This window comes from Chiloscyllium punctatum, chromosome 5, assembly GCF_047496795.1.
Source record: "Chiloscyllium punctatum isolate Juve2018m chromosome 5, sChiPun1.3, whole genome shotgun sequence".
Taxonomy (NCBI): domain Eukaryota; kingdom Metazoa; phylum Chordata; class Chondrichthyes; order Orectolobiformes; family Hemiscylliidae; genus Chiloscyllium; species Chiloscyllium punctatum.
This window is the reverse complement of record NC_092743.1, coordinates 127,953,098-127,977,607: the sequence shown is the minus strand read 5'-3', so window position 1 is coordinate 127,977,607 and position 24,510 is coordinate 127,953,098. Positions and strand designations below refer to the sequence as shown.

At 40.9% G+C, this 24,510-nt stretch overlaps 1 protein-coding gene across 31 annotated transcripts in view; it reads right to left on the bottom strand.

The window, feature by feature from the left end:
- The window catches only part of LOC140477422 (band 4.1-like protein 3), a 297,319-nt gene that overhangs the window by 63,929 nt on the left and 208,880 nt on the right, over positions 1 to 24,510 (bottom strand). For 25 of the 31 annotated variants that reach the window (XM_072571280.1, XM_072571293.1, XM_072571294.1 and 22 more), the window contains exons 6-10: positions 20,477 to 20,552; positions 13,167 to 13,385; positions 10,383 to 10,470; positions 5,163 to 5,327; positions 2,370 to 2,467 (exon numbers count right to left, since the gene is read on the bottom strand). In XM_072571280.1, the coding sequence (XP_072427381.1) occupies positions 2,370 to 2,467; positions 5,163 to 5,327; positions 10,383 to 10,470; positions 13,167 to 13,385; positions 20,477 to 20,552 (646 nt within the window). The remainder of the gene's footprint in view (positions 1 to 2,369; positions 2,468 to 5,162; positions 5,328 to 10,382; positions 10,471 to 13,166; positions 13,386 to 20,476; positions 20,553 to 24,510) is intronic. The other 6 variants (XM_072571282.1, XM_072571292.1, XM_072571303.1 and 3 more) reach the window with 1 other exon arrangement.

Genomic DNA, 24,510 nt, shown 5'->3' with positions numbered 1-24,510 from the left:
CCTCTCCCAACTTGCCTTTCACCATCCTTCTCCTAAACCCTTGCTGTGAGCGAGGGAGGGAGAGGATCAGCAAGTGAGAGAGGGAGTGAGTTTATGGGAAATGGTGAGTAGGAATGACAAGGGAGGAACGTCATAACACCAAGCTGGAGGGAGGTAGAAAAAAAAAGAGTTAATAAGCTCTTAAGCATCAGTAAGATAACAAGACTGGGCCAGGGATAATCAAGGCAGCCAAGAGGTTTTTAATATAAAAATTACAGATCAGAAAATGTAACCCGTCCCAACTAGAAGTTTGTCTGAGAGACAGGAATTTTCATTTAGCAAGTCATTGGTGAGGCAAAACAAAAGATTATGTCACAGGCAGTGAAATGTCTAAATTATCAGATCGACAACACTGTCTCATGGTTCACAGTAGATTTTAAAAAATGAGTGTTATCGAAATTGATAAATAAAACTGCCAGCTACTTCGACAACACGCATCAATATAAAAGTATAATTGTTATATTGTAAGAAACTAGAATTTCCTATTTGAACTGTCACATTGAGAGGCTGCCTACAAACAGATGAGCTCTCAAGAATCTAAATAACATACTGATGACTATTTTCCACCAATGGATACTATGACTGATTGAACCAGCATTCCCCTAAAGACATTCCCGCAAATTTTGGATATGTAATTTGAAATGAATTTTCAAAAGAATGTGGGTGTGAATGCCAAGTCAATGTCCAAATATAGCAGGACCTCAATAATGTTCAGGTTTACATTGACAAGTGCAAAGCCACTAAGGCTCCTTAGACACCATCTTCCAAACCCACAACCACTACCACCTCCAAAGACAAGGGCAGCAAATACATTGGGACACCACCAATCCACTCAGCATCCTGACTTGGAAATATATCACTACTTAAGGGCAATAAGGACTAGGAAATAAATGCTGGTCCAGCTCGTGAAATGCACATGCCATGAACAAAAAAAAATGCTTTGGTTGCAAATACATTAATGCTTTGATGAGTGACAAATACTTGAGTTTTGGTCCACAATCCTTGATCTTTTGAAGATTTTGCTTAACTCACATTTCCTTATCATTCATAGCATTGATGCATAACTCCCAGCAAGATAATGAACTAAATATTGCTCACACAACTACCTCTCCATGGGATTGCAACAAACTAGGTAACTGGAAAATGTGCATTTCCCCCCATTCTGTCCAAAGAATACCAATTAGTAGAGATACCATAATCATAAACTAAGTCCAGTGGATTAACGCAAGATTCACACCTTACTTATCTTATTGCTGAATAATACAACCCCTGATCCCCGGAGCTGCCACAACTATGAATTCATGTTGTACTAAAACAAACTTAAAAGTATTATGGCTGATGTGGCACAACTTTTACGCACAGGGTGAAAATAAATAACATTCAATAAACCAGCACTACATTCTTCACAAATAAATCAAATACAACTTTGCACTTTTTTTTTGGTTTTAGCAAGGAATGGAAGGAAGTAAAACACTAATTCTCTCTTGTTTATACTTAATGCAGGTTTATGAATTTTAAAGAGAGATTAATATATCAACCTGGAAATTTTACAGCAGTATGTTATTATCCAAACTTTTGATGTTTTTAATCAAATTTCTCTTCTTTTAGGAGAAATGCTACAAAAGTGTAGTGTCTCAATCACAACAACAAATAGAAATTTTACATGGGCATTTTAAATATTTTTCTGTTTACTTTGCTCCCAGCAATTTCCAACCTGTTGTTTGCTGCTGGTTAAGCTTATCATGTTGAAGATGAATTTGCATTTGTGAGGTGCAATGAAAAGTCATAGGCTACAGTCTGGGTGTGACCCAAGCTTTGATCTATGTCCAATTCTGGAACAACTATTTTATGGATAAGGCAGCTATGCCCCGTTCAGAACACAGGAACAGGAGTAGGCCATTCAGCCCGTCGAGCCTCTTCTGCCAATCAATGAGATCCTGGCTGATCTGTGGCCTAACTCCATGCATCCGCCATTGGCCCATATCCTTTGTCTAACAAAACAAATCTACCTCCAATTTAGAATGAACAACTTATTCAGCATCCACTGCTGTCTGTGGAAGAGACTGTCACCCTTCATGTGTTGAAGTGCTTTCTGATATGTCTCCTAATGGCCTGGCCCTAATCCTCAGACTATGCTCCTACTTCTAGAATCCTCAAGTCGTGGAAATTTCCTGTTAATACCTTGGCCTCAATTAGATCACCTTTAAACCTTCCAAAATTCCAAATTCTAGAGAAAACAGGCCTAATTCGTATCATCTGTTCTCATAACCTAACCTCTTAAGTCCAGGTATCCGGTTAACTCCATATTAAAAGTTCAAGGTCAGGCTTACCGAAAGAATGTGTGATGTTCAATGCATACTTTCCACAACCTTTTAGCTGCTTTGTGGTTTGGAAGTTTAAATCCAATGGTGCTCTCAAATTGCTCATGCTAGGAAGGAAAAAACACACAGGGTCACGCTTTCTTGTGAAAACAGTTCAGAAAATTACAGCCAAATGAGGATACAAGTCCAGCATCTAGTATCTCCCCACAACTTATTTACTCATAACATGGCTCAGTGCAACTTAATCAGAAATTAAAATCATCCAAGTTTTGACACTTGACTAATTATAGAGCAATTGCTGATCTGTTGCACTTCAAAACTCATCCTCCTGTGCTGAGGGTTGGGAAAGCCTATGAACAGTTAAAGGCAAAAACCCTGACAGTTTGAGGGACAACTATGAGAGTTGGTGTCTCCAGCGCTGAGGGCCCTATTACAGGCACCTTTCTGGCTTGCACCAAAACTCTAACCTAATGCAAAAAGACAGCCTACAGATCAAAGCAGTGTGTTTTTTTAAAAAAGGAAATTGTCCTTATTTTGGAGGGAAATTCAAGTCACGTTCCTGAACTACACACATCAGGACACAGAGGATGAACTCAAAGCCACTTTGGAAAAGGATGAACAAAATTACTTTCTGCAATTCAGGTTTGCATCAGCCCTTCCTAGATACTTGGGCTTATGAACATTCACTAATGAAGTCCAGATGTGTAAACACAAATTCATAAAAAGTGTGATCCAATGTATGGCAATAACAATGAAATAAATCCAGACTTGTACTTGAGACACATTCAGTTAACTTAACAGTGTTTTAATTTTCTGCTATGGTTAAGATTTGCCTACTTCCAGTCAGCTGATATTCTACAGAATTTAATTTACATGGGTTCATCAAAATACCAAATTAGATTGCAAAACATAACAATGCTACTCATTAAAGCAAAAAAAGATCTACCATTAGCACTACTGCAATGGCAGCTGGTTTTAAAATGTAGCAAACTGCAAGGCCAGCACTCAGCCATTCAACATTTAAACAAAGGACTAGGCGCCATTCCAGAACAACTGTGACATTGAACTGAGGAATGCAAAAAAAGTTACAAACTGTACCTATAGTGATTTGTTCTAAATGTACTTTGTCTGCACAACATTGTTGAGTCTTTTAGCCACTGTTTGGCAAGCTGCCATTGGAAACAAGCTTTCAAGGTATTTTTTTCATTCTGATATCTGCGCATTTGCTAATACAGTAATGTAAGTTCATGGAAACATGGCAATTTGTCATGGGCTCAATGTTTCAGGTCCAGATCTAATGTTTTGTAGCATCATGTTTAAATCACTCACTTTAAACAGAAGTACCACACAAAAGTTTAATTCTTCTCGTTCTTCTATGGGCTGGCATGGTGGCTTAACAGGGGTTAGTACCACTACCTCATAGCACCAGGGACCTGGGTTCCATTCCACCCTCAGGTGACAGTCTGTGTGGAGTTTGCATGTTCTCTCAGTGTCTAAGTGAGTTTCCACCAGGTGCTCTGGTTTCCTCCCACAGATGAAAGATGTGCAGGTCAGGTGGATTAGCCATGCTAAATTGTCCATAATGACCAGGCTAGGCAGATAGGCCATTGTAAAAGTGGCCATGGTAATGGGGATAGGGCTGGGTGGGATGCTCTTTGGAGATTTCTTGCAGACTCAATGGGCTGAAGGGCCTTTTTCTCCACAGTAGAGAGTCTAATGATTTATAAATGTTCTGCACATTTATGTTAAATGATTAACATCCAAACTTCAGCTAAGGCTTTATTGCTTCAGGTAACATTACACTGCTGATGATCTTTGATGCACAGCATCTTAAAACATCTGAAGTAGGGTCGCATGACGTTAACTCTGCTTTCTCTCCACCGATACAGGCAGACATGCTGAGTTTCTCCAGAAATTTCTACTTTTTATTTCTTTCAGATCTCCAGCATCTACCGTTCTTTGTTTCATCTTAAAACATTAACCATCATAACAGCAAATGACAGTTGGAGACAAAAATAAACCCATTGTTAGAATTGATCCCTTGTAAAGTAACTGTGAACAAGCTATTTTGGTAAGAACAAAATACAGATGCTGAAAATCTGCAACAAACACTGATATGCTGGAGAACCTTAGCAGCTCTGTCAGCATCTGTGGAGGGAGAAACAGAGTTAATGTCTCAAGCCTGGTATGACTTCTTCAGAACTATGAAGGGTTGAAAATTGTGATTTTAATATTTTTAACAGAGACAGACGCAAGGGGAACAGATAGTCCAGAGTCCCTGGGCAAAAGACAAAGGGATTTGCTAATGGGAGGTGAAAGAGAAATACAGAGATGTAAAACAGATGTTAAGCATGGAATTGCTTAAAATGGGTGCGCTCTGCTATTTCATTTGTTGTGGATGATTAACACAGCAAAAGGAAGTTCTGTAAGTTCCTATGCATGGAAGGGGCAAGTAATCAACAAGATTAAAATGTGCTGTTTTATCCAATATTTTGTGCATTTTGGTTAGATTTAATAAACATTGATCTAAGGTGATCAACTGTGGACAATTGTGTTTAATTCTTATTGAGAAGACTGCTCCCTTCTTAACGAACAATAATAAAAATTAAAAGTTAGATTCACTTGAATAGACACAATATGGAGGTAAAAATAACCTTTTCTAATACTTCTGAGCTCTGAAGTTTCACAAATGTCAATTTTTAACCTTGTCGAATCTGCACATTACACAACACAATGTCTGCATCACTGTATTTTCACAAAGTACTACATATAATTAGAGAATAAACAAGATGCAAACCTCACATTTGAACTTACTTCACTGGGTCGGATTTTGATGTAGAAGTTATTCCTTTTATATGAGATCTTGAGAACCTTGGGCCAGGCAAATCTGTTTATCCTTAGCCTGTCTCTGTAGATTAGCAAGCCGCTGGCGCACACACCAAGCATGATATCAACTCCTTCAGAATCCTTTAAAACAAAGAAAAATACCCTGACAGAACAGTCTTCACCCAATGATTAGATTAGATTACTTAGTGTGGAAACAGGCCCTTCAGCCCAACAAGTCCACACGGACCCACACGCACATTCTCCCAGTGTCTGCATGGGTTTCTTCCAGGTGCTCCAGTTTCCTCCCACAGTCCAAAAACGTGCAGGTTAGGTGAACTGGCTATGCTAAACTGCCTGTAGTGTTAGGTGAAGGGGTAAATGCAGGGGAATGGGTCTGGGTGGGTTGCTCTTCGGAGGGTCAGTGTGGACTTGTTGGGTCGAAGGGCCTGTTCCACACTGTAAGTAATCTAACCTACTTCCTCTGTGACTTCCTCCAGCCAGACAAACTTGTGCTTATTTAATTCTGGTCTCCCAAGCCTTCTTGATTTTAATTGCTTCATCACTTGCAAATCAAATCTTCAGTTACCAAAGACCCAAGTTCTTGAATTCCTTACCTAAACTACCCTGCCTCGCTGCTTCTCTTTCCTCCTTTAAAAGGTATAGCAAGCTTTTCATCATCTGCCTTAATATATTTTTAATGTGCTTGGTGCCAAATTTTGTTTGCCAAGGCTGCTGTGCCACATTAAAAGGAGCTAAATAAATACACTTTGCTGGTATTCAAACAACTTAAAGAACTTTTTTTTTTAATTGTCTCCAGTAGCATTTCTGTCACAGGAGAAAAGATCAACTAGAACTTGGTAAATAATTTTATAATTCTGAGGTAGTTAGATTGAGGTGATAGTTTTTCTGAAGGTTAGCCTACATAAATAAATAATTTGGACAGTGACTTATTTTCTCCCCCACCTCTGTTCAGGCCCTGAGAACTAGAACTCTCCAACTAAACTTTCACATCTATCTCCTCCTTTTGCCACTCCTTAATATCTATTTTTACCGAACTTTTGACCAAACTCTGAAACAAAGTAGACTTGTCAGTCAATACTTGAATAGGCTGGCAGGTTCACTAAGAGCACAGGAAAATCCTGTGGACATTCCAGGCGTAGAATTTTACAAATAATTTTGCCAGTGGAGTGGAGACATTGCCATATCACATGTTGATCTCCCACCTCAAATTAAACCATTAAGAGAGCTGCTCAGGTTTGACAAACTACTTCATGTACTGAAGAAAGGCCAGGCATTTCTGCAGGAGAGATGTACACAGGACATCAGCTTCAAATATTTTTGTACATTCTAGTTGACAGCATAGAACAGAACCATAAATACCAGCAAGGTCTCAGGATCAATTCCTGGTCTGTGTCGTGCTGTGATCTTGTTTAAAAGATATTTGTATAAGTACATGAATAAAAATGGTTTGGAGAGATATAGGCCAAGTGCAGACAGGTGGGACTAGTTTAGTTTGGGATTATGGTCAACACCGACTGGTTGGATAAGAGAGTCTGTTTCTGTGCTGTATGATTCTATGAAAAACACCAAAAGGTTTATTGATGCCCTGTACTAGCAAACCTGTACACAGTTAATGCCGGAGCTCTACGAGAGCTTTGATATAAACACAAGGTTTAAAATCTTGTCCAGTGCCAACTTGTTCCTAAGATTTAGATAAATGGAGGATGTATTTTTTGTTGTTGAGGAAATGCGCATTTCAAGTCAACGAAAAAATGATGAGGATTTCTTTCAAACAAATTTGAATACATCCAATTGATAAAGGGAAAATTCCCTCTGACTAAGTCGCATTTATCTTTTGATTGGACATGGAAAAATATTTCAACTTCTAGGGTTACTTTATATCGTTATGCGTGTAGGATTAGAAAGTGATGTGGCAGATGATCTGTCCACAATCTATTTACATATAGAATGTATGCAGTGTGAAAGTTTCAGGAGAAAGTGAGGACTGCAGATGCTGGAGATCAGAGCTGAAAATGTGTTGCTGGAAAAGTGCAGCAGGTCAGGCAGCATTCAAGGAGCAGGAAAATCGACATTTCGGGCATGAGCCCTTCTTCAGGAATGAGGAGAGTGTTCCAAGCAGGCTAAGGTAAAAGGTAGGGAGGAGGGACTTGGGGGAGGGGCGTTGGAAATGCAATAGGTGGAAGGAGGTTAAGGTGAGGGTGGGGGTGGAGAGGTCATGAAGAAGATTGCAGGTTAGGAAGGTGGTGCTGAGTTCGAGAGTTGGGACTGAGACAAGGTGGGGGGGGGAGGGGAAATGAGGAAACTGGGAGAAATCTGAGTTCATCCCTTGTGGTTGGAGGGTTCATAGGCGGAAGATGAGGCGCTCTTCCTCTAGCCGTCATGTTGTTATGGTCTGGCGATGGAGGAGTCCAAGGACCTGCAGGTCCTTGGTGGAGTGGGAGGGGGAGTTGAAGTGTTGAGCCATGGGTGGTTGGGTTGGTTGGTCCGGGTGTCCCAGAGATGTTCTCTGAAACGTTCCGCAAGTAGGAGGCCTGTCTCCCCAATATAGAGGAGGCCACATCGGGTGCAGCGGATGCAGTAAATGATGTGTGTGGAGATGCAGGTGAATTTGTGGTGGATATGGAAGGATCCCTTGGGGCCTTGGAGGGAAGTCGGGGGGAGGTGTGGGCGCAAGTTTTGCATTTCTTGCAGTTGCAGGGGAAGGTGCTGGGAGTGGAGGTTGGGTTGGTGGGGGGTGTGGACCTGACAAGGGAGTCACAGAGGGAGTGGTCTTTTCGGAAAGCTGATAGGGGAGGGGAGGGAAATATATCCTTGGTGGTTGTGTCTGTTTGGATGTGGCGGAAATGACGACGGATGATACGATGTATATGGAGGTTGGTGGGGTGGTAGGTGAGGACCAGTGGGGTTCTGTCCTGGTGGTGATTGGAAGGGCGGGACTCAAGGGCGGAGGAGCGGGAAGTGGAAGAGATGCAGTGGAGAGCATCGTCAATCATGTCTGAGGGGAAATTGCGGTCTTTGAAGAAGGAGGCCATTTGGGTTGTTCGGTATTGGAACTGGTCCTCCTGGGAGCAGATGCAGCAGAGACGAAGGAATTGGGAATATGGGATGGCATTTTTACAGGGGGCAGGGTGGAAGGTGGTGTAGTCTAGGTAGCTGTGGGAGTTGGTCGGTTTATAGTAAATGTCCGTGTTGATTCGGTCACCCGAGATAGAAATGGAGAGGTCTAGGAAGGGAGGGAGGAGTCTGAGATGGTCCAGGTAAATTTGAGGTCTGGGTGGAAGGTGTTGGTAAAGTGGATGAAATGTTCAACCTCCTCGTGGGAGCACGAGGCAGCGCCGATACAGTCATCGATGTAGCGGAGGAAAAGGTGGGGGGGTGGTGTCAGTGTAGCTGTGGAAGATGGACTGTTCCACTATCTTACAAAGAGGCAGGCATAGCTGGGGCCCATGCTACTCCTTTGGTTTAGAGGAAGTGGGAGGATTGGAAAGAGAAGTTGTTCAGAGTGAGGACCAGTTCAGTCAGTTGAAGGAGGGCGTCAGTGGAAGGGTACTGGTTGATACGGCGGGAAAGGAAGAAGCAGAGGGCTTTGAGTCCTTTGTTATGGGGGGTGGAGGTGTACAGGGACTGGATGTCCATGGTGAAGATAAGGCGTTGGGGACCGGGGAAGCGAAAATCATGGAGGTGGTGGTTGAGGGTGTGGGTGGTGTCCCGAACGTAGGTGGGGAGTTCTTGGACTAAGGGGGACAGGATCGTGTCGAGTTATGCAGAGATGAGTTCGGTGGGGCAGGAGCAGGCGGAGACAGTGGGTCGGCCGGGGCAGTCAGCCCCGCCCCACCAATCACCACTAGGACAGAACCCCACTGGTCCTCACCTACCACCCCACCAACCTCCATATACATCATATCATCTGTCGTCATTTCCGCCACCTCCAAACGGACCCACTACCAGGGATATATTTCCCTCCCCTCCCTTATCAGCATTCCAAAAAGACCACTCCCTCCGTGACTCCCTTGTCAGGTCCACACCCCCCACCAACCCAACCTCCACTCCCGGCACCTTCCCCTGCAACCGCAAGAAATGCAAAACTTGTGCCCACACCTCCCCCCTGACTTCCCTCCAAGGCCCCAAGGAATACTTCCATATCTGCCACAAATCCACTGCACCTCCACACACATCATTTACTGCATCCGCTGCACCCGATGTGGCCTCCTCTATATTGGGGAGACAGGCTGCCTACTTGCAGAACGTTTCAGAGAACACCTCTGGGACACCTAGACCAAACAACCCAACCGCCCCTTGGCTCAACACTTCAACTCCCCCTCCCACTCTACCAAGGACATGCAAGTCCTTGGACTCCTCCATTTCCAGACCACAGCAACACGACGGCTGGAGGAAGGGTGTCTCATCTTCCGCCTATGAACCCTCCAACTACAAGGGATGAACTCAGATTTCTCCAGTTTCCTCATTTCCCCTCCCCCCACCTTGTCTCAGTCCCAACCCTCGAACTCAGCACCGCCTTCCTAACCTGCAATCTTCTTCCTGACCTCTCTGCTCCCACTCCCACTCCCACTTATCACCCTAACCTTAACCTCCTTCCACCTATCGCATTTCCAACACCCCTCCCCCAAGTCCCTCCTGCCTATCTTTTATCTTAGTGTGAAAGTTTCAGCCAAGTGCACAGTTTTACACAGCATAGGAATATCAACAGGAAGTATCTTGATATTCAATACTTAACCCAAATGAGTTCCATATTGTTTGAGATAAATTGTCAGATAGAAATGGAAGATTAATTGCAGTCAATGAGTTTCTGTGATTTGTTACTTCAGCTGGAGAACAAAATAAACATTTGCTGATCTATTCATTTGTATATCAGTACACCCAATACTTTATCTAACTGATTACAAGCACTGTTTAGTCTTGTTTCTTAACCTTTTCTTGATAAATCCTGCTATTTTTCATCATGATATAATTGAAAACTAGAAAAGGTTTCATATCAGCTGGCATAAAATTCTCTCTCAAGAACCTGATTCCCAAATGCTTTAGTCATTATTGAGGGGCACATATTTTTTACTTCAAAACAAAAAGGAACATTTTCCAACAGGAAATCAACTCTTTCATTCTTATGGACATGTATTCTGGGACAAAATCTACATTGTTCACATGTTCAAGAAATACCTTGGCATGATGTAGGTCAACTCCATACATGGACAGCTTTTTGGCATTCTCCAAGAAATGCATCTCTGCTTCAGCTGGTGTCATACCCCTAAAATGTAGAAGCAGAAACAAGATTTTCATTCCATCCTCATCTCAACTTGAATGTTTGGAACGCTTTCAAAACTCCACTTCAAAAACAAGCAAGCTAAACCCTCCCAAACATTGCAGTCTAAACTAACCAATGAACTGTCTGTGACTTTCTCTGAAGTAATCAGTTGAAATATTTTGTGAAGGATATAAAGACTCATGCACAAAATGATTTTTTACAAAAGGAAATGTCAATTTTGTTATTAAGCTATTCCTAACTGAGAGAATACTCTGCACCCAGAAGACCAAGCAAGTGAGTTGCATGTTTTGAAATACAAATATATTATGGATTACCTGGCAACATACTGTCAGCAAAAAAAAAACAATCAGTCTCTGCTTAACCCAACTACGATACTGCATAGCAGAAAACGATGGACCGATCATATAGCTGTGGTGTAATTAGTGCACTATACATTGCATGCTTCCAGTTTAGGGAGAGAAGCATAAAGTTTCTTAATTGAGAATTATTAAAGAGTGAAATGAATTTCAAAAGAAAAATACACAAACAAGAAACAGTGACATTTAATCATTTTTGTACATTGCAAAAGCAAAAATTTTAAAAAGCCATGCTGTGGAGTTCCTGAAGTTATAAGTACTAAGTTTCTGTTTTTCTTGGTATACATGTTAATGACAGAAAGTGGTATCATTTCAAAAATTGCCAGATGACACTCAACTCGAAAGTGCTGTTCAAAGTATCTACTGACACCAACCAATGATAAATTCTGACTACGCATGCTCACATTTATTCCTTTTAAATGCACATGTGCACGCACAATATAAAACGGATTTTAAAAATGGAAAAACTGTTGGTATATTTCAGTCTTTTTTATTTACCTGTAAAATTCTTTTATTTTATATGTTTTAAGGGTTTGCTCGGATTTTAATTATGCTTTATTTCAATTTCTTTCAGAAATGTAGCTGCTACTACGCATGCAAAAAAAGCCTAAACATTGCATGAACTGAAGTGGTTGATACCATGGGGATAGAATGAAACCATCCTAGTGAAGGTCAGCTCAGAATGCAGCAGAATGGCAAGACTTTGCATATACTTATTTACCTGAAGAGTGACATATAGCAGGTATACAGATTATAATGGTCAGTGCAGATGTTGGCTTTCGCATTGCCAATTTAGCTGAAGGAAGTTGCAATTCATTAAATGAAGTATTTTTGGAGAAGATATTGTGCATCAGAAGTGTGTTCAGGGAATTAGAATAGATCAAATGTCATTAGCACACTCATGAAGTTAATAACATGCCTGCCAAAGACAGACAGTATATAAGTGAAGAAAAGAAAGTGGTCAGGTATAGGTCTTTTTGAGAAAGATCTGGCATTTTTGGGGGAGTATTGGCTGTGATTTGTTCGACAGGCTTGAAAGCAATTAAGGACAGTCCAACAAAGATGGAACACAGAGGAGAGGGTGTTCGAGGTTAACTGGGCCTGTTTCCACACTAAGTAATCTATGCCAAATGATGCAATAAAGTCTAAGAGCACAGGGATGATAGCACACTGTGAACACACTCTCAAATGATGCCATTTATGAGTTTAGTCAGAGCTTTCTCAGGGTTATGACACAGGCAACAGCAAGCCTGGAAGCATCAGAGGGGAAGGAATTCAGAAGAGGTGAGCAGAGAGCTGGGAGAATATTAATGAGGAAGGGGAAGTTAAAAGAGGATTCGTTATTTGCGAGAAATGGATAGCTCAAAACTTGTTTTTTTTTCCCCAGCAATGTGGTTGACTCTTATCTACCCTCGGGGCAATTTGTGATGACAATAAATACTGGCGTAGCCAATGATGTCCACATCCTGTGAATGAAACTTTTTAAAAAAAGGTAACGAGGACAGTTTGCACAGCAGACAAAACAGCATATGAGCAAAGGCAAGTGTATAAAAAGAGGCATTTAACCTGATGACATTTTTTTAAAAAAGTTAATAATGTGTCATCGTTCTTTTCACACAGACTTACTTAAGTAAGTCTAAGTCAAATTCCCATTGCTGGTTAGAGATCAAATGTTGATGAAAGCTAAAATTTCAAAGTTACAATTTAATTGTCAGTTCCTGAGTAGTTAGAATTTTTCAATACTATCTGATTTAGCTATTATAATAAACATCATCAACAGCAGAGTTGCTTGAAGTCAATCCAGAAATGTTGAGGCATTTAAATTTGGGGATTTGTTAATAAATTAACACCTGAATTAAGGGAAACAGCCCTTCATGCCTGCTCCACCATTCAGCAAGATCATGGCTGATCTATTTGTGTTCCAAATGTGACAGTCCCATCTACCCTGATAATCTTAGATTGCCCTATCTATCTCTGCCAGCTCCACTGCCTTCCAAGATGAAATGTTTCAAGGTTGCATAACCTTTAGAGAAATAAATTTGTCCTGATCTCTGTCTAAAAGGTTGACCTCTAATTTTAAAATCAGCACCCACAAACTCTGGACTCAACCAAAAGAGGAAACATCATTTTGACATGCACTGTGTCAAGGCTATTCATGATTTTATAAACTTCAATCAAATCAGCCTTCACTATTCTTATTGCCCATGAAAACAAGCAGAGGCTGTCCAATCTTTCCTCATAATTCACAGATCAAAATAAAAGCAACAGCAGTTCAACACAAACACCAAATCTGACAGTTGGGTACACACACAATGCACGTACTTGTGGCTTTTGTGCAGTTCTATCACTTTTTCTTCCAGTTCCTTAGTTTCATTTGGAGCAAAGCGAAACTCACTAATGTAATCAGTGCCATATTCATCTGGGTCGTAGTCCCCAAGTTCCGCCTGAACAGTGTAAGAACCAAGCAATACATGCGTGGCAAAAGAACATGGCAATCGTCCAGAAACAATATCGTCTCGCAGCTGCAGACACAGGTAATACCTACATTGAGAAAAAGGACACATCGAAACTTGAGATCTATCAAAACCATGGCACTTTTCATAAAATTTAACTCTTGAAAGCATTCACAGGGTTAAGAAGTTTTTATTTTAAATCACCACTCGTAAACTTGAAAACTCATTCCTAGCCTAAGCTGCACTTAGCCAAACCATATTCAGAATGCAACCAATAATCGCTATAGTCTAGACAAAAATAAATAAGTGATATGCAAGATTTGATTTAAATACTTGTCACGGCCTGAAATTAATTCAGACAGAGTTTTGGGCTGCACGGTGGCTCAGTGGTTAGCACTGTTGCTTCACAGCACCAGGGACCCGGGTTCAATTCCTGCCTCGGGCCACTGTCTGTGTGGAACTTGCACATTCTCCCAGTGTCTTCGTGGGTTTCCTCCGGATGCTCTGGTTTCCACCCACAATCCAAAGATGTGCAGGTCAGGTGAATTGGCCATGCTAAATTGCCCATAGTGCTAAGTGCATTAGTCAGAGTGGAATGGGTGTGGGTGGGTGGGTAACTCTTCGGAGGATTGGTGTGGACTTGTTGGGCTGAAGGGCCTGTTTCCACACTGTAGAGAATCTAATCTAATCAACTGACATAACACACACAGAATAAAAGAAAAGTCAGAGGAATCCCATTCTGACAAATTTTTTTGAAGGAGTAAGTTGAAAGCTGAAGAAGTTCTAACTCTGTGAGCACTTTCTAGTGCCTGAAATATATCACATTACTCAATAAAGTCACACTGTGAATAATAAAATCCAAATGGTGAGCCCCGAGACATCACATCAGACAACCCAAGAAGCTATTTCTAAGTGGTGGCTTTCAAAAGGCTAGCTGACATGGCTTTTTTTTTGAGAATATTTTTGTTTCAAAATCATGTTTGGGAGATAAATTTTCTTATACTTGACAATAAGGCTAGTGAGTTGAGTGTGTGGTGCTGGAAAAGCACAGCAGGTCAGGCAGCATCCGAACAGCAAGAGAATCGATGTTTTGGGAAGGAATTCCTCCTTAGTAATTTGTTAAAAATCACACAATACCAGGTTATAGTCCAACACTAGCTTTCGGACCGCCCTGATGAAGGAGCGGTGCTCCGAAAGCTAATGCTTCCAATTAAACCTATTGGACTATAACCTGGTGTTGGGTGATTTTTAACTTTGTACACCGCAGTCCAACACTGGTATCTCCAAACCATCCTTAGTAATTATTTGACTTCAGTCATGGTATTGCAAACTGATGCCAAAATCATGGAACATAGAAAAATACAGCACAGAACAGGCCCTTCGGCCCTCGATGTTGCGACAACCTGTGAACTAATCTTAGCCAACCCCCATACACTATCCCAACATCATCCAGATGCTTATCCAGGGACTGTTTAAATATCCCTAATGTGGCTGAGTTAATTACATTGGCAAGCAGGGTATTCCACGCCCTTACCACTCTGAGTGAAGAACCTGCCTCTAATATCTGTCTTAAATCTATCACCCTTCAATTTGCAGCTATGCCCCTACCCCCCCACAAGCAGATGTCATAACTTACTGTCCACCCTATCTAATCCTCCGATCATGTTGTATGACTCTATTAAATCACCTCTTAGCCTTCTTCTCTTCAATGAGAGCAGACCCAGGTCCCTCAGCCTTTCCTAATAAAGGACTTCACTTCAGACCAGACAACCTCCTGGTAAATCTCCTCTCCAACTTTTCCAATGCATCCACATCCTTCGGATGTGGCTCTGGAACTCAATCCCTCTACCAATAAAACCTAACACACCATATATCTTCATAACAGCACTATTAACCTGAGTGGTAACTTTCAGGGATCTATGTACATGGACACCAAGATCCCTCTGCACATCCATGCTACCAAGAATCTTTCTATTGATCCAGTATTCTGCCTTTCTGTTATTCTTCCCAAAGTGAATTATCTCACATTTAGCTGCATTGAACTCCATTTGCCATTCTTCAGTCCAGTTCTGCAGTTTACCTAAGTCTCCCTACAACCTGCAACATTCTTCCACACTGTCCACCACTCCACCGACTTTAGTATCATCTACAAATCCATCCACTTATGCCTGTGTCCAAGATGTTTTATAAAAATGCCAAACAGCAGTGGTCCCAAAACGGATCCTGGTGGCACACCACTAGTAACCGGACTCCAGGCTGAATATTTTCCATCAACCACCACTCGTTGCCTTCTTACAGAAAGCCAGTTTCTAATTCAAACTGCTAAACCACCTTCAATCCCATGCTTCTGCATTTTCTCCAGTAGCCTACCATGTGGAATCTTATCAAAAGGCTTTGCTGATGTCCATGTACACCACGTCAACTGCCCTACCCTCATCAACATGCTTGGTCACCTTCACAAAAACTCAATGAGGTTTCTGAGACACGACCTGCCCTTGACAAAACCAGGTTGACTATTTCCATTTGAATTGTTGCCTTCTTGATGTTCACAAATTCTACCTCTTATAATCCTTCCCAACAAGGGACGTAAGCCTCACTAGTCCATAATTACCTGGGTCATCTCTACTGCCCTTCTTGAACAAGGGCACAACATGTGCAATCCTCCAGGCCTCTGGTACTAAATCCGTAGACAATGACGACTCAAAGATCAAGGCCAAAGGCTTGGCCATCTCCTTCCTAGCTTTCCAGAAAATTCTCAGAAAAATCCCATCCGGCCAGGGGACTTTCTACTTTCACACCTTCTAGAATTGATAACATAATCTCAAACCTTTCAAGTCTAATAGCCCATATCTCAGTCTTCTCCTCTACAATATTCTCCTTTTCCTCAGTGAAAACAGATGAGAAATATTCAGTTAGCATCTCTCTGATCTCCAGAGTCCACAAACAACTTCTCACTTCTGTTTTTGACTGACCCTATTCCTACCATTGTCATCCTTTTATTCCTTACATGTCTACAGAAAACTTTGGGGTTCTCCATTATTCTACTAAAGGGCTGCTCATGTCCCCTCCTTGCTCTTTTAACTCGGTCTTTAAATCCTTCTTAGCTACTCTAACTCTCCATTGCCTCATCTGAACCATCTTGCCTCAATGCCACATAAGCCTCCATCTTCTGCTTGACAAGAGATACAATTTCTTCAGTAAACTGTGGTTCCCTTACCTTATCACTTCTTCCTTGCCTGACCAGGACATACCTATCAAAGACATGTAATAGCTGTTCCTTAAACCAGCTCCACATTTCGAATGTCCCCATCCTCTGCACTTTGCTGCCCCATTCTATGCCTCTTAAGTTTTTCTTAATCACATTATAATTGCCCTTCCCCCAACTATAACTCTTGCCCTGTGGCATATACCTATCCCTTTCTATCGCTAAACTAAATGCAACCGAATTATAGTTTACACTTTGGATTCATTCCAGCCTATCAGGCACATCAATGAATTTTAATGGAATGTTAAAAGCAAAACAGTAAAATTAGGAGACTTTCTTTACGTTAGTGTAGAGTAGGAAAAGCGTAAATAAAGGAGAAGAATTGCTGATGTGTCCCCATCTCATCAAGGAACGAAAATCAAAATAATAAATGCAGAAAGTGCTCAAAGAACTCAGCTGGCCAGACAAGATCTGTGGAAAAAGAAATAGAATTAACATTGATTCCAATAAGATTCTTCAGAATTGAAGAGAAATGATGAACAGTTTTAGTAGATCATCTAGTTAATGGGCACCATGTAGTCCTGTGCACAAAAAAAATTAAAGAAAAGCTAATAAAAAAAAATTAAAGTATTCAGTGTAGAAAGAGGTAATTTAATAATTAAAGGCAAAATCTAGCTCAGGTATGTTAAAAAAAGGCAACTGCAGGGTAAAGCAGTAACAAACAAATGAGGTCATTAAGGAAGACAACTCCTATTAACGCTGGATTTTTTTTAAGGAAAAAAGATAGCTCATCTTAAGTAAATGTACCCTGGATGCCACAGGATATAAAAGTTAAAATAAAATAAAATAGAGGAAGTTGGCTTATGATAACTGTCAGAAGATTCAGTGCAGAACCAACAAGGTAACACATATGTGAGGGAAGTTAAAGTCCTCTCTCCAGCCTAAGCTATCCAATTCACTAGAACAATGGGTTTAAGTGGAAGCACTAGCTTTTGGAGCACTGCTCCTTCATCATGTGGTGAAGGAGCAGCGCTCCGAAAGCTAGTGCTTCCAATTAAACCTGTTGGACTATAACCTGGTGTTGTGCGATTTTTAACTTTATACACCCCAGTCCAACACTGCCATCTCCAAATCTAGAACAATGGTGCCAGTACAGTTCAGGTGAAACACAACCCACTGAAATGACTGCTTTCTAATCCAGTACTTTGTGCCATCAACTGAAACTATTCCACTCACACCAATCCTAAAGCCATCCATTTAATTCCTTGACCTTATTTATCCTGTGCCATTTTCCTCAGATTTTGGGTAGTAATCTGAGTTTGGCATCAAGGAGCTCTGGCAAAACTGCAATCAATGGGAACTCCCCCCACTGGTGCGGAGTCAGGCCTGTCACAAAAGAATCTCTTTGCAGGAGCTCCTCGGAGCCAGACCCAGACCCAACCATCTTCAGCTGCTTCATCAATGACTGCCTCTCCCTCGTAAGGTCAGGAGTGAGAATATTCACTGAGTGCATAATGTTCAGCACCAGTTTAGACTTTTCAAACACTGAACAGTTCATATCCAAGTGCTGCAGGATCTCGATAAGATCCAAGTTTGCGCTCAAAAATGGAAAGCAACATTTGCACCACACAAGTGGCAGGCAATGACCATCTCCAACAACAGAGAGTCTAACCATTGCCCCTGGACATTCCATGACATTACTATCACATGATTCCCCACACCATCAACACCCTGGGGTTACAATGGACTAGAAACTGAACTAGATGCATCATATAAATATTTTGGTTACAAGAGTAGGTCAGAGGCTAGCAATCCTGCAGTGAGCCACACACCTGACTCCCCAAAGCTTGTTCACCATCTACAAGGCACAAGTCTGAAGTGTGATGGAATACCCCCACTTATTTGGATCACTACAGCTTTTAACAACACAAACTTGACACCATCCATGATTAAGCAGCTTGCTCTGATTGGCACCACATTGGAACATTCATTCCCACCACCCATGACACTCAACAGCAGCAGTGTGTATCAGTGAGGATGCACTGCAGAAATTCACTCTTTAGATGGTACCTTCCAAACCCACAACCACTACTTCCAGAAGGTCAAGGGCAACAGATATATTGCAAGACTACAGCTACAAGCATTTGTTCTGACCATTCTCATGTAGAAATACACCTCCATTCTTTAATTGCCATTGGGCCAAAATCATGGAATGCGCTCCCTAACGGCATTGTGATTCTACCTAAACCAAACTGACAGTAATGATTCAAGATGCCATCTCACTGCTGCCTTCTCCAGGGCAACCAAGGATGGGCAATGAATGCTGGGCAGCCAGTAATGCCCATATGCCATGAACAAAAAAACAAAAAGGCGCAGCCATTTTACCCTGGGGTAGATTTTGTAATTACCTGAACCATACAGCATGCACTTCACACACGGGGTCTTTGCAGGAATGTAAAGACCTGATCTTCCCTATCCTGTAGCTCAGGAGAAGACAGTTCAATTACACTGCTATTGTAGTAGCCCAGCTGAATTCAACATGCACTTGGAGTTAACCTGAAGTCTTCCTTATGTATGATTCAGTTAATCGTTGAATAAATCCACTGATGTATTGAGGTGAGCAATATGAGCTGATGGGTTTTTTCTAATATGATACAGGTTCTTACTGCAATCAGTTTTCCTAATAATTAGCTTTCTAAAGTAGAATTTCGCAAATCAGCAGTGCCATGGATAAAATCCAAGAGAATAATTTTATCCATTTAGATCCTTGGGACTAACACAACTATAAAATAAATTCAGAATATTTATTTAAAAGCTGACAACCTTGCATTTTGAACCTGAAATGATGCCCCAATTTTTAGAGATATATTAGGTCAAGTTTTCTCCTTCTGATCTCATGAGTCTCTGCTCATTACAGTGAAAGGTCTGCAGCTGATAAATACAAAAGGTAGAGAATCCTGACCATGTACTTATGTTGATTTTTTAATATAAACTGGGCTTAAATATGGTAACTACCACATCCTTATCCTCCAATTAGACACTATGAGAATAATGCAAACTCTTTCAGCACTTTTCGCTTATCCAAAGCTGCTTACATCAGCACAATGTCTAGGCGACAGGAGTGGAAGGTAATAGCATAGAATGAATAATCTGTATTCGCTGACAACACTGTGGAATTCAACTGCAATGCAGAGAAATGACAACATTTTCCAAAGGCTGGGAGTTGCACAGTCATGTTCACTCATTTCTGCGGGAAAAACCCTTGCAAGAATTAACACCCACCCACAAATATAAATCAAGTGCCAAGGAGCTTTGGTTGTCTATTAAAAGGAAAATTGTGTTATTACTGAAGAATTCTTTTGAAAAGAATCAAATATACAAAAAAAACCTCTAAAACTAATGAAGCAGACAGTATGTGACAAGAACAGACCATATTGGAAGCACATTGTCAGGCAGCAAGGGAGAGCATTAGTAATTTAATTATTCAGGTGTGGGCTACAGGACAGAGACTTTGGGGATGCCATCAAAGAAGCCTTCGCAAATTGCTCAAGTCCATTTTACACATGATACATAATGCAGTATTGGACTTTAGCGGTGGAAGTAGTACATATTTGGGGTGGACTGTCAATTGTTTGCAGCTTTGAGTGCCGAAGTTGCACTCATCCAGGCAAATAAAGAATGTCCCATCTTATTCTTGACATGGAAAGACTTTGAGAATCAGGAAAGGAACCATTCATCACACAAGACTCAGCCTCAGGCTGCCTCTTGTAGCCATCACACTTATGTGGCTGGTTCAGTGAAGCCTCTGGTCAGTGTTCCTCAGATGTTCAAGGCACATGCTGGTAAAACTCCTGAATGACTAAACACATCTAAATGAAATTGTCTTTGGGAAGAAGGTTTACAAAAAGAAAACTGACCACAGTATTCGCCACTGTTAAATACTAAAAGAAATAAACAAACAGTCTTTCACTCACCTGGTGATGTCCTCAGAAAGCTGAGCAGGATCTGGAGGGTAAAACTTCACATTGAATGCAAACTGCCACAATCCACCTGTGTAGAACCAAATCATTACTTGAACATGAAACAGGACCCATATTTGAGGCCTAAGTAATCAAAGACTAATTTTGCAATACAAAATGTCCAGGACTTTGATTAAAAATAAAAATTTAAAAGGAACCTGAGGGGCAACTTTCTGTTTTAACACAAAGGGTGGTTCGCATGTGCAATGAACTTCCTGAGGAAGTGATGAATGCGAATACAGTTACAATATTTAAGAGACATTTAGATAAGTTCATGAATAGGAAAAGGTTTGGAGCGATATGGGCCAAGTGCAGGCAGGTGGGACCAGTTTAGTTTGGGATTATGGTAAGCATGAACTGGTTGGACCGAAGGGTCTGTTTCCGTGCTGTCTGACTCTATGACACAATCATGAATCACAATCACAAATTAAAAATACGCATTTAATTAAATGTCAACTATCCCTCCAGTAAATATGATCATCAATTTGATGGCATTTTCTCCTCTCAATCTTGTGACACAGAATTAATCAATCAATCACCTGAACAGTACACAGGACACCCGACAGGCTCATAATTTTCTCTTTACGAGAATTATTCCTAGTCAAGCAATTCATGTGGTATATCACTCACTCAAAATTCTGTACCTGATCTATTCATCAAGATCTCTGGATAACGGTGGTACAAAACAATTTCACTGCTTTTAGATTACATTACAAAAAAGAAAGAAAATTATGAATTAATTGCATTTTACTTGTCTCGAGCGTAGAAGTTCTGTATTGGACAAACACTATGATAGCTGGAGCCAAGCATATATAGTTTGTGCTTAGTTCAGATAATGGTTGTGAATACTTCTTGAAGAACATTTCATTAGTTTTGTTTAATTTACATTATTACGAGTGGGAAACTGCTCTGTGGAGAAGTGGAACCACAAACATACCTGTCACATTGTGTGGCTTAAAATCTAAAATCACAAGGTGACAGTTTCCATTATTTGGCTGAATTCAAAGTGTTAGCTTTGAATTTGCTCCTTGAAAAGTAAACTGACAATTCAACTGCCCCAGAATGGATTTGGATTTCAGGTCAGTCTGTGATTGCAACGTAGCAGAAGAAAAAGTTAAAAAACCTGAAGTTCTTACAAAACAATGTCATCACCCTGTCAGCATGTAGTAGTGGTCAGAAATGAGCGTAATCACTGAACACAGGAACAAGACTAGGCCATTGTGCCTGCTCCGCCATTTAATACAATCACAGCTGACCGAATACATCACACTATCCCTGTAACCTTTCACACCATTAACAATCAATACTCAAAGACTGCGCTTTCCCTCTGCAGTAGGTTAATCACTCTCCGAGTAAAAGAATTTGCTAACTTTGATTCTATTTTTAAATTATATCCCTGGACCTATATTTTTGCAACTGGGGAAACATGTTACCTGTATTTACTATGGCTGTCCCTGTGACTATTTTGTTGATTTCCATGAGATCATTCTCTCATTCTTTGAAGCTCTAAAGAGAATAAGGGGCCAATTTGTCCACCTTTTCCCCCCCAGAGGACTCTCCATATATCCCAGGAACAAGACTGGTGAACCTTTACTGCATTTTTTTTCTGGCAAGAATATCTTTCAAGAGATAGGAGACTAGAATGGCACTCAGTACTTTAGGAGGAGATGTCTAACCAAGCTCCTATTAAAACTGAAGCAAGAGTTCACTACTCCTGTACTCAAATCCTCTTGTGATAAAGGTCAACATTCCTAATAACTGACTGCACTTGCCTTTCAGCTTCAGTGACTTAACTGAAATCAGAAAAAAATTGATATTGCAAATACAATTGATAAGCATGAGTGACACATGAAAAGGAAACTACAAAATTAGAAATGAAAATAGTAAAGGTTGTGAACATAGAACACATCAGTAAAAATGCAAGACAACTTCATGATTAGGACATAATTTTTTCTAATTTCTTAATATATCTCTTCAGTTGAAGTCCAATACATGGATTCTCAACTTTTCCTACTCCATTGAAACAACGTAACTCTGCAATCTCTCAACCTTACCCAGTTTCTCTACATTCGATTTGGAGCTTTAATATTTTCCTTTACACGGGTCACTCAAAACTGGGAATGTTATTCGAACAGCAACTTACTAAAGACTTGCATCTGGTTAATAATAGCTCTATGTTATACTCTATGGTCCTAATTTCAAAACGAAGGACAAAAACAGAAATTGCTGGAAAATCGCATCAGGTTTAGCAGCATCTGTGGAAAGAAATCAGAGTTAACGTTTTGGGTCCAGTGACCAGTCCTCAAAACTGTTCTGAAGAAGGGTCACTGGACCCGAAATGCTAACGCTGATTTCTCTCCACAAATGCTGCTAGACCTGATGAGATTTTCCAGCAATTTCTGCTTTTGTTTCAGATTTCCACCACCTGCAGTTCTTTCCATTTTTTGTCTAGTGTTCAAAACTTACTTTCAGAACATTACATACAGCTTTAAACACTTAGTTCCTGCATCCCTACTTTTCTAAAAAAAACACTGCCTTACTGTACTCCTAAGTAAGTCTTTCTAGATTTTTAAAAGTTGTTTAATCTTTTCTTGATTCTCTATTAAACATTAACTGTCACCTCCCAGTTCTCCACATCTGGCAGTTCCCGTATCTACAAGCCCCTCCATGTTATTCTGAATTTGTTTACAGTTCTACTCACTGTTAACAATGCTGACCAGTTTTGTACTATCTGCAAATCTTGATACAACCCTTATGCATTGGTCAGAATCAATTGGTTTTTCTTGTATAAAAGTGACTTTGAAGTTCACAGTGTGACTTTTGAGACCTCGCAAAGCTAGTAAGGTCGTGTGGATATGTGCCTCAGCACCATCCATGAGCATTACAGGCATGCCAGACACTAATGCCTTTCCTGATAGAGCTATTTCCCAACAGGCACATTGAACACACTGCTACAGAGCCCAGCAAATATGCCTCCAGTCTAAGTATGGACACATTATTGAGATAGTTGGTTATTTTTATCCATCAATGCTATACGCTCTGAGCATGTAAGCAGTGTGTGTTTTGTGACACAGTGATAGTGCATTTACCTCTGTGCCAGCTTTTGGGTTCAAGTTTCATTCCATGCTGGAGGTGCACATTACATATCTGAACAGATTGTTTAAAAATACTTTGGAAATCTAGAAATAGTAATTAGGAGCGGTAATTAAGATTGACTTTTCCTATTGCATAAAGGCCACATTTTGCACAATAGCACGTCAGATGATGCCCTTACTTATTAAATTTTTAAGAACAGATGATTAAAATTTTGTTTCAAAATATAAACTAGAATTGCATGAATTGCTATGATCTTGCTGTACTGGCTGAGTTCTTGTAAACGCAATGGTACAGCAGAAATAAAAAGGCACAGTAAGCCAGTGTCAGAATGGTGAATGTGAACTGGGACATGATGATGAAGGAGGTTGCAACTGTTGAGTTGCATAAATTCTTGAAGAGAAATGCAATGAGCACCAAGATTTTATAACTAACGTGTTGAAGGGCTAGGACCTGACTGATATCAGCAAAGGCCAGACGTAGAGATGAGAAGACTTTTTGCAATTCAATAAATAGGGGTTTTGAAAGGGTGGGGCATGCTGCAATAAGAACATTGAAAAATAGTCAAGCCTGGGGTGATGGGCATTGATTACAATTCCAGCTGTGTGTGTGGTGCTGGAAAAGCATAGCAGGTCAAGCAGCATCTGAGGAACAGGAAAATCGACATTTCGGGCAGAAGCCCTTTATCAGGATTGAGGTTTGTGGGCTGAGAGAGAAATGGGAGTGGGGTGGGGTTGGCGGGGGGGGGGAGTGGGGTTGGCGGGGGGGGGGGGGGGGTGGGGGGGTGGGGGGGGTGGGGGATAAAGGTGGCTGAGAAAGCAATAGGTAGATGAAGGTGAGGAAGAAAGTAATAGGTTGGAGAGAGGGGTGGAGTGGATAGATGGGAAAGGTGATGG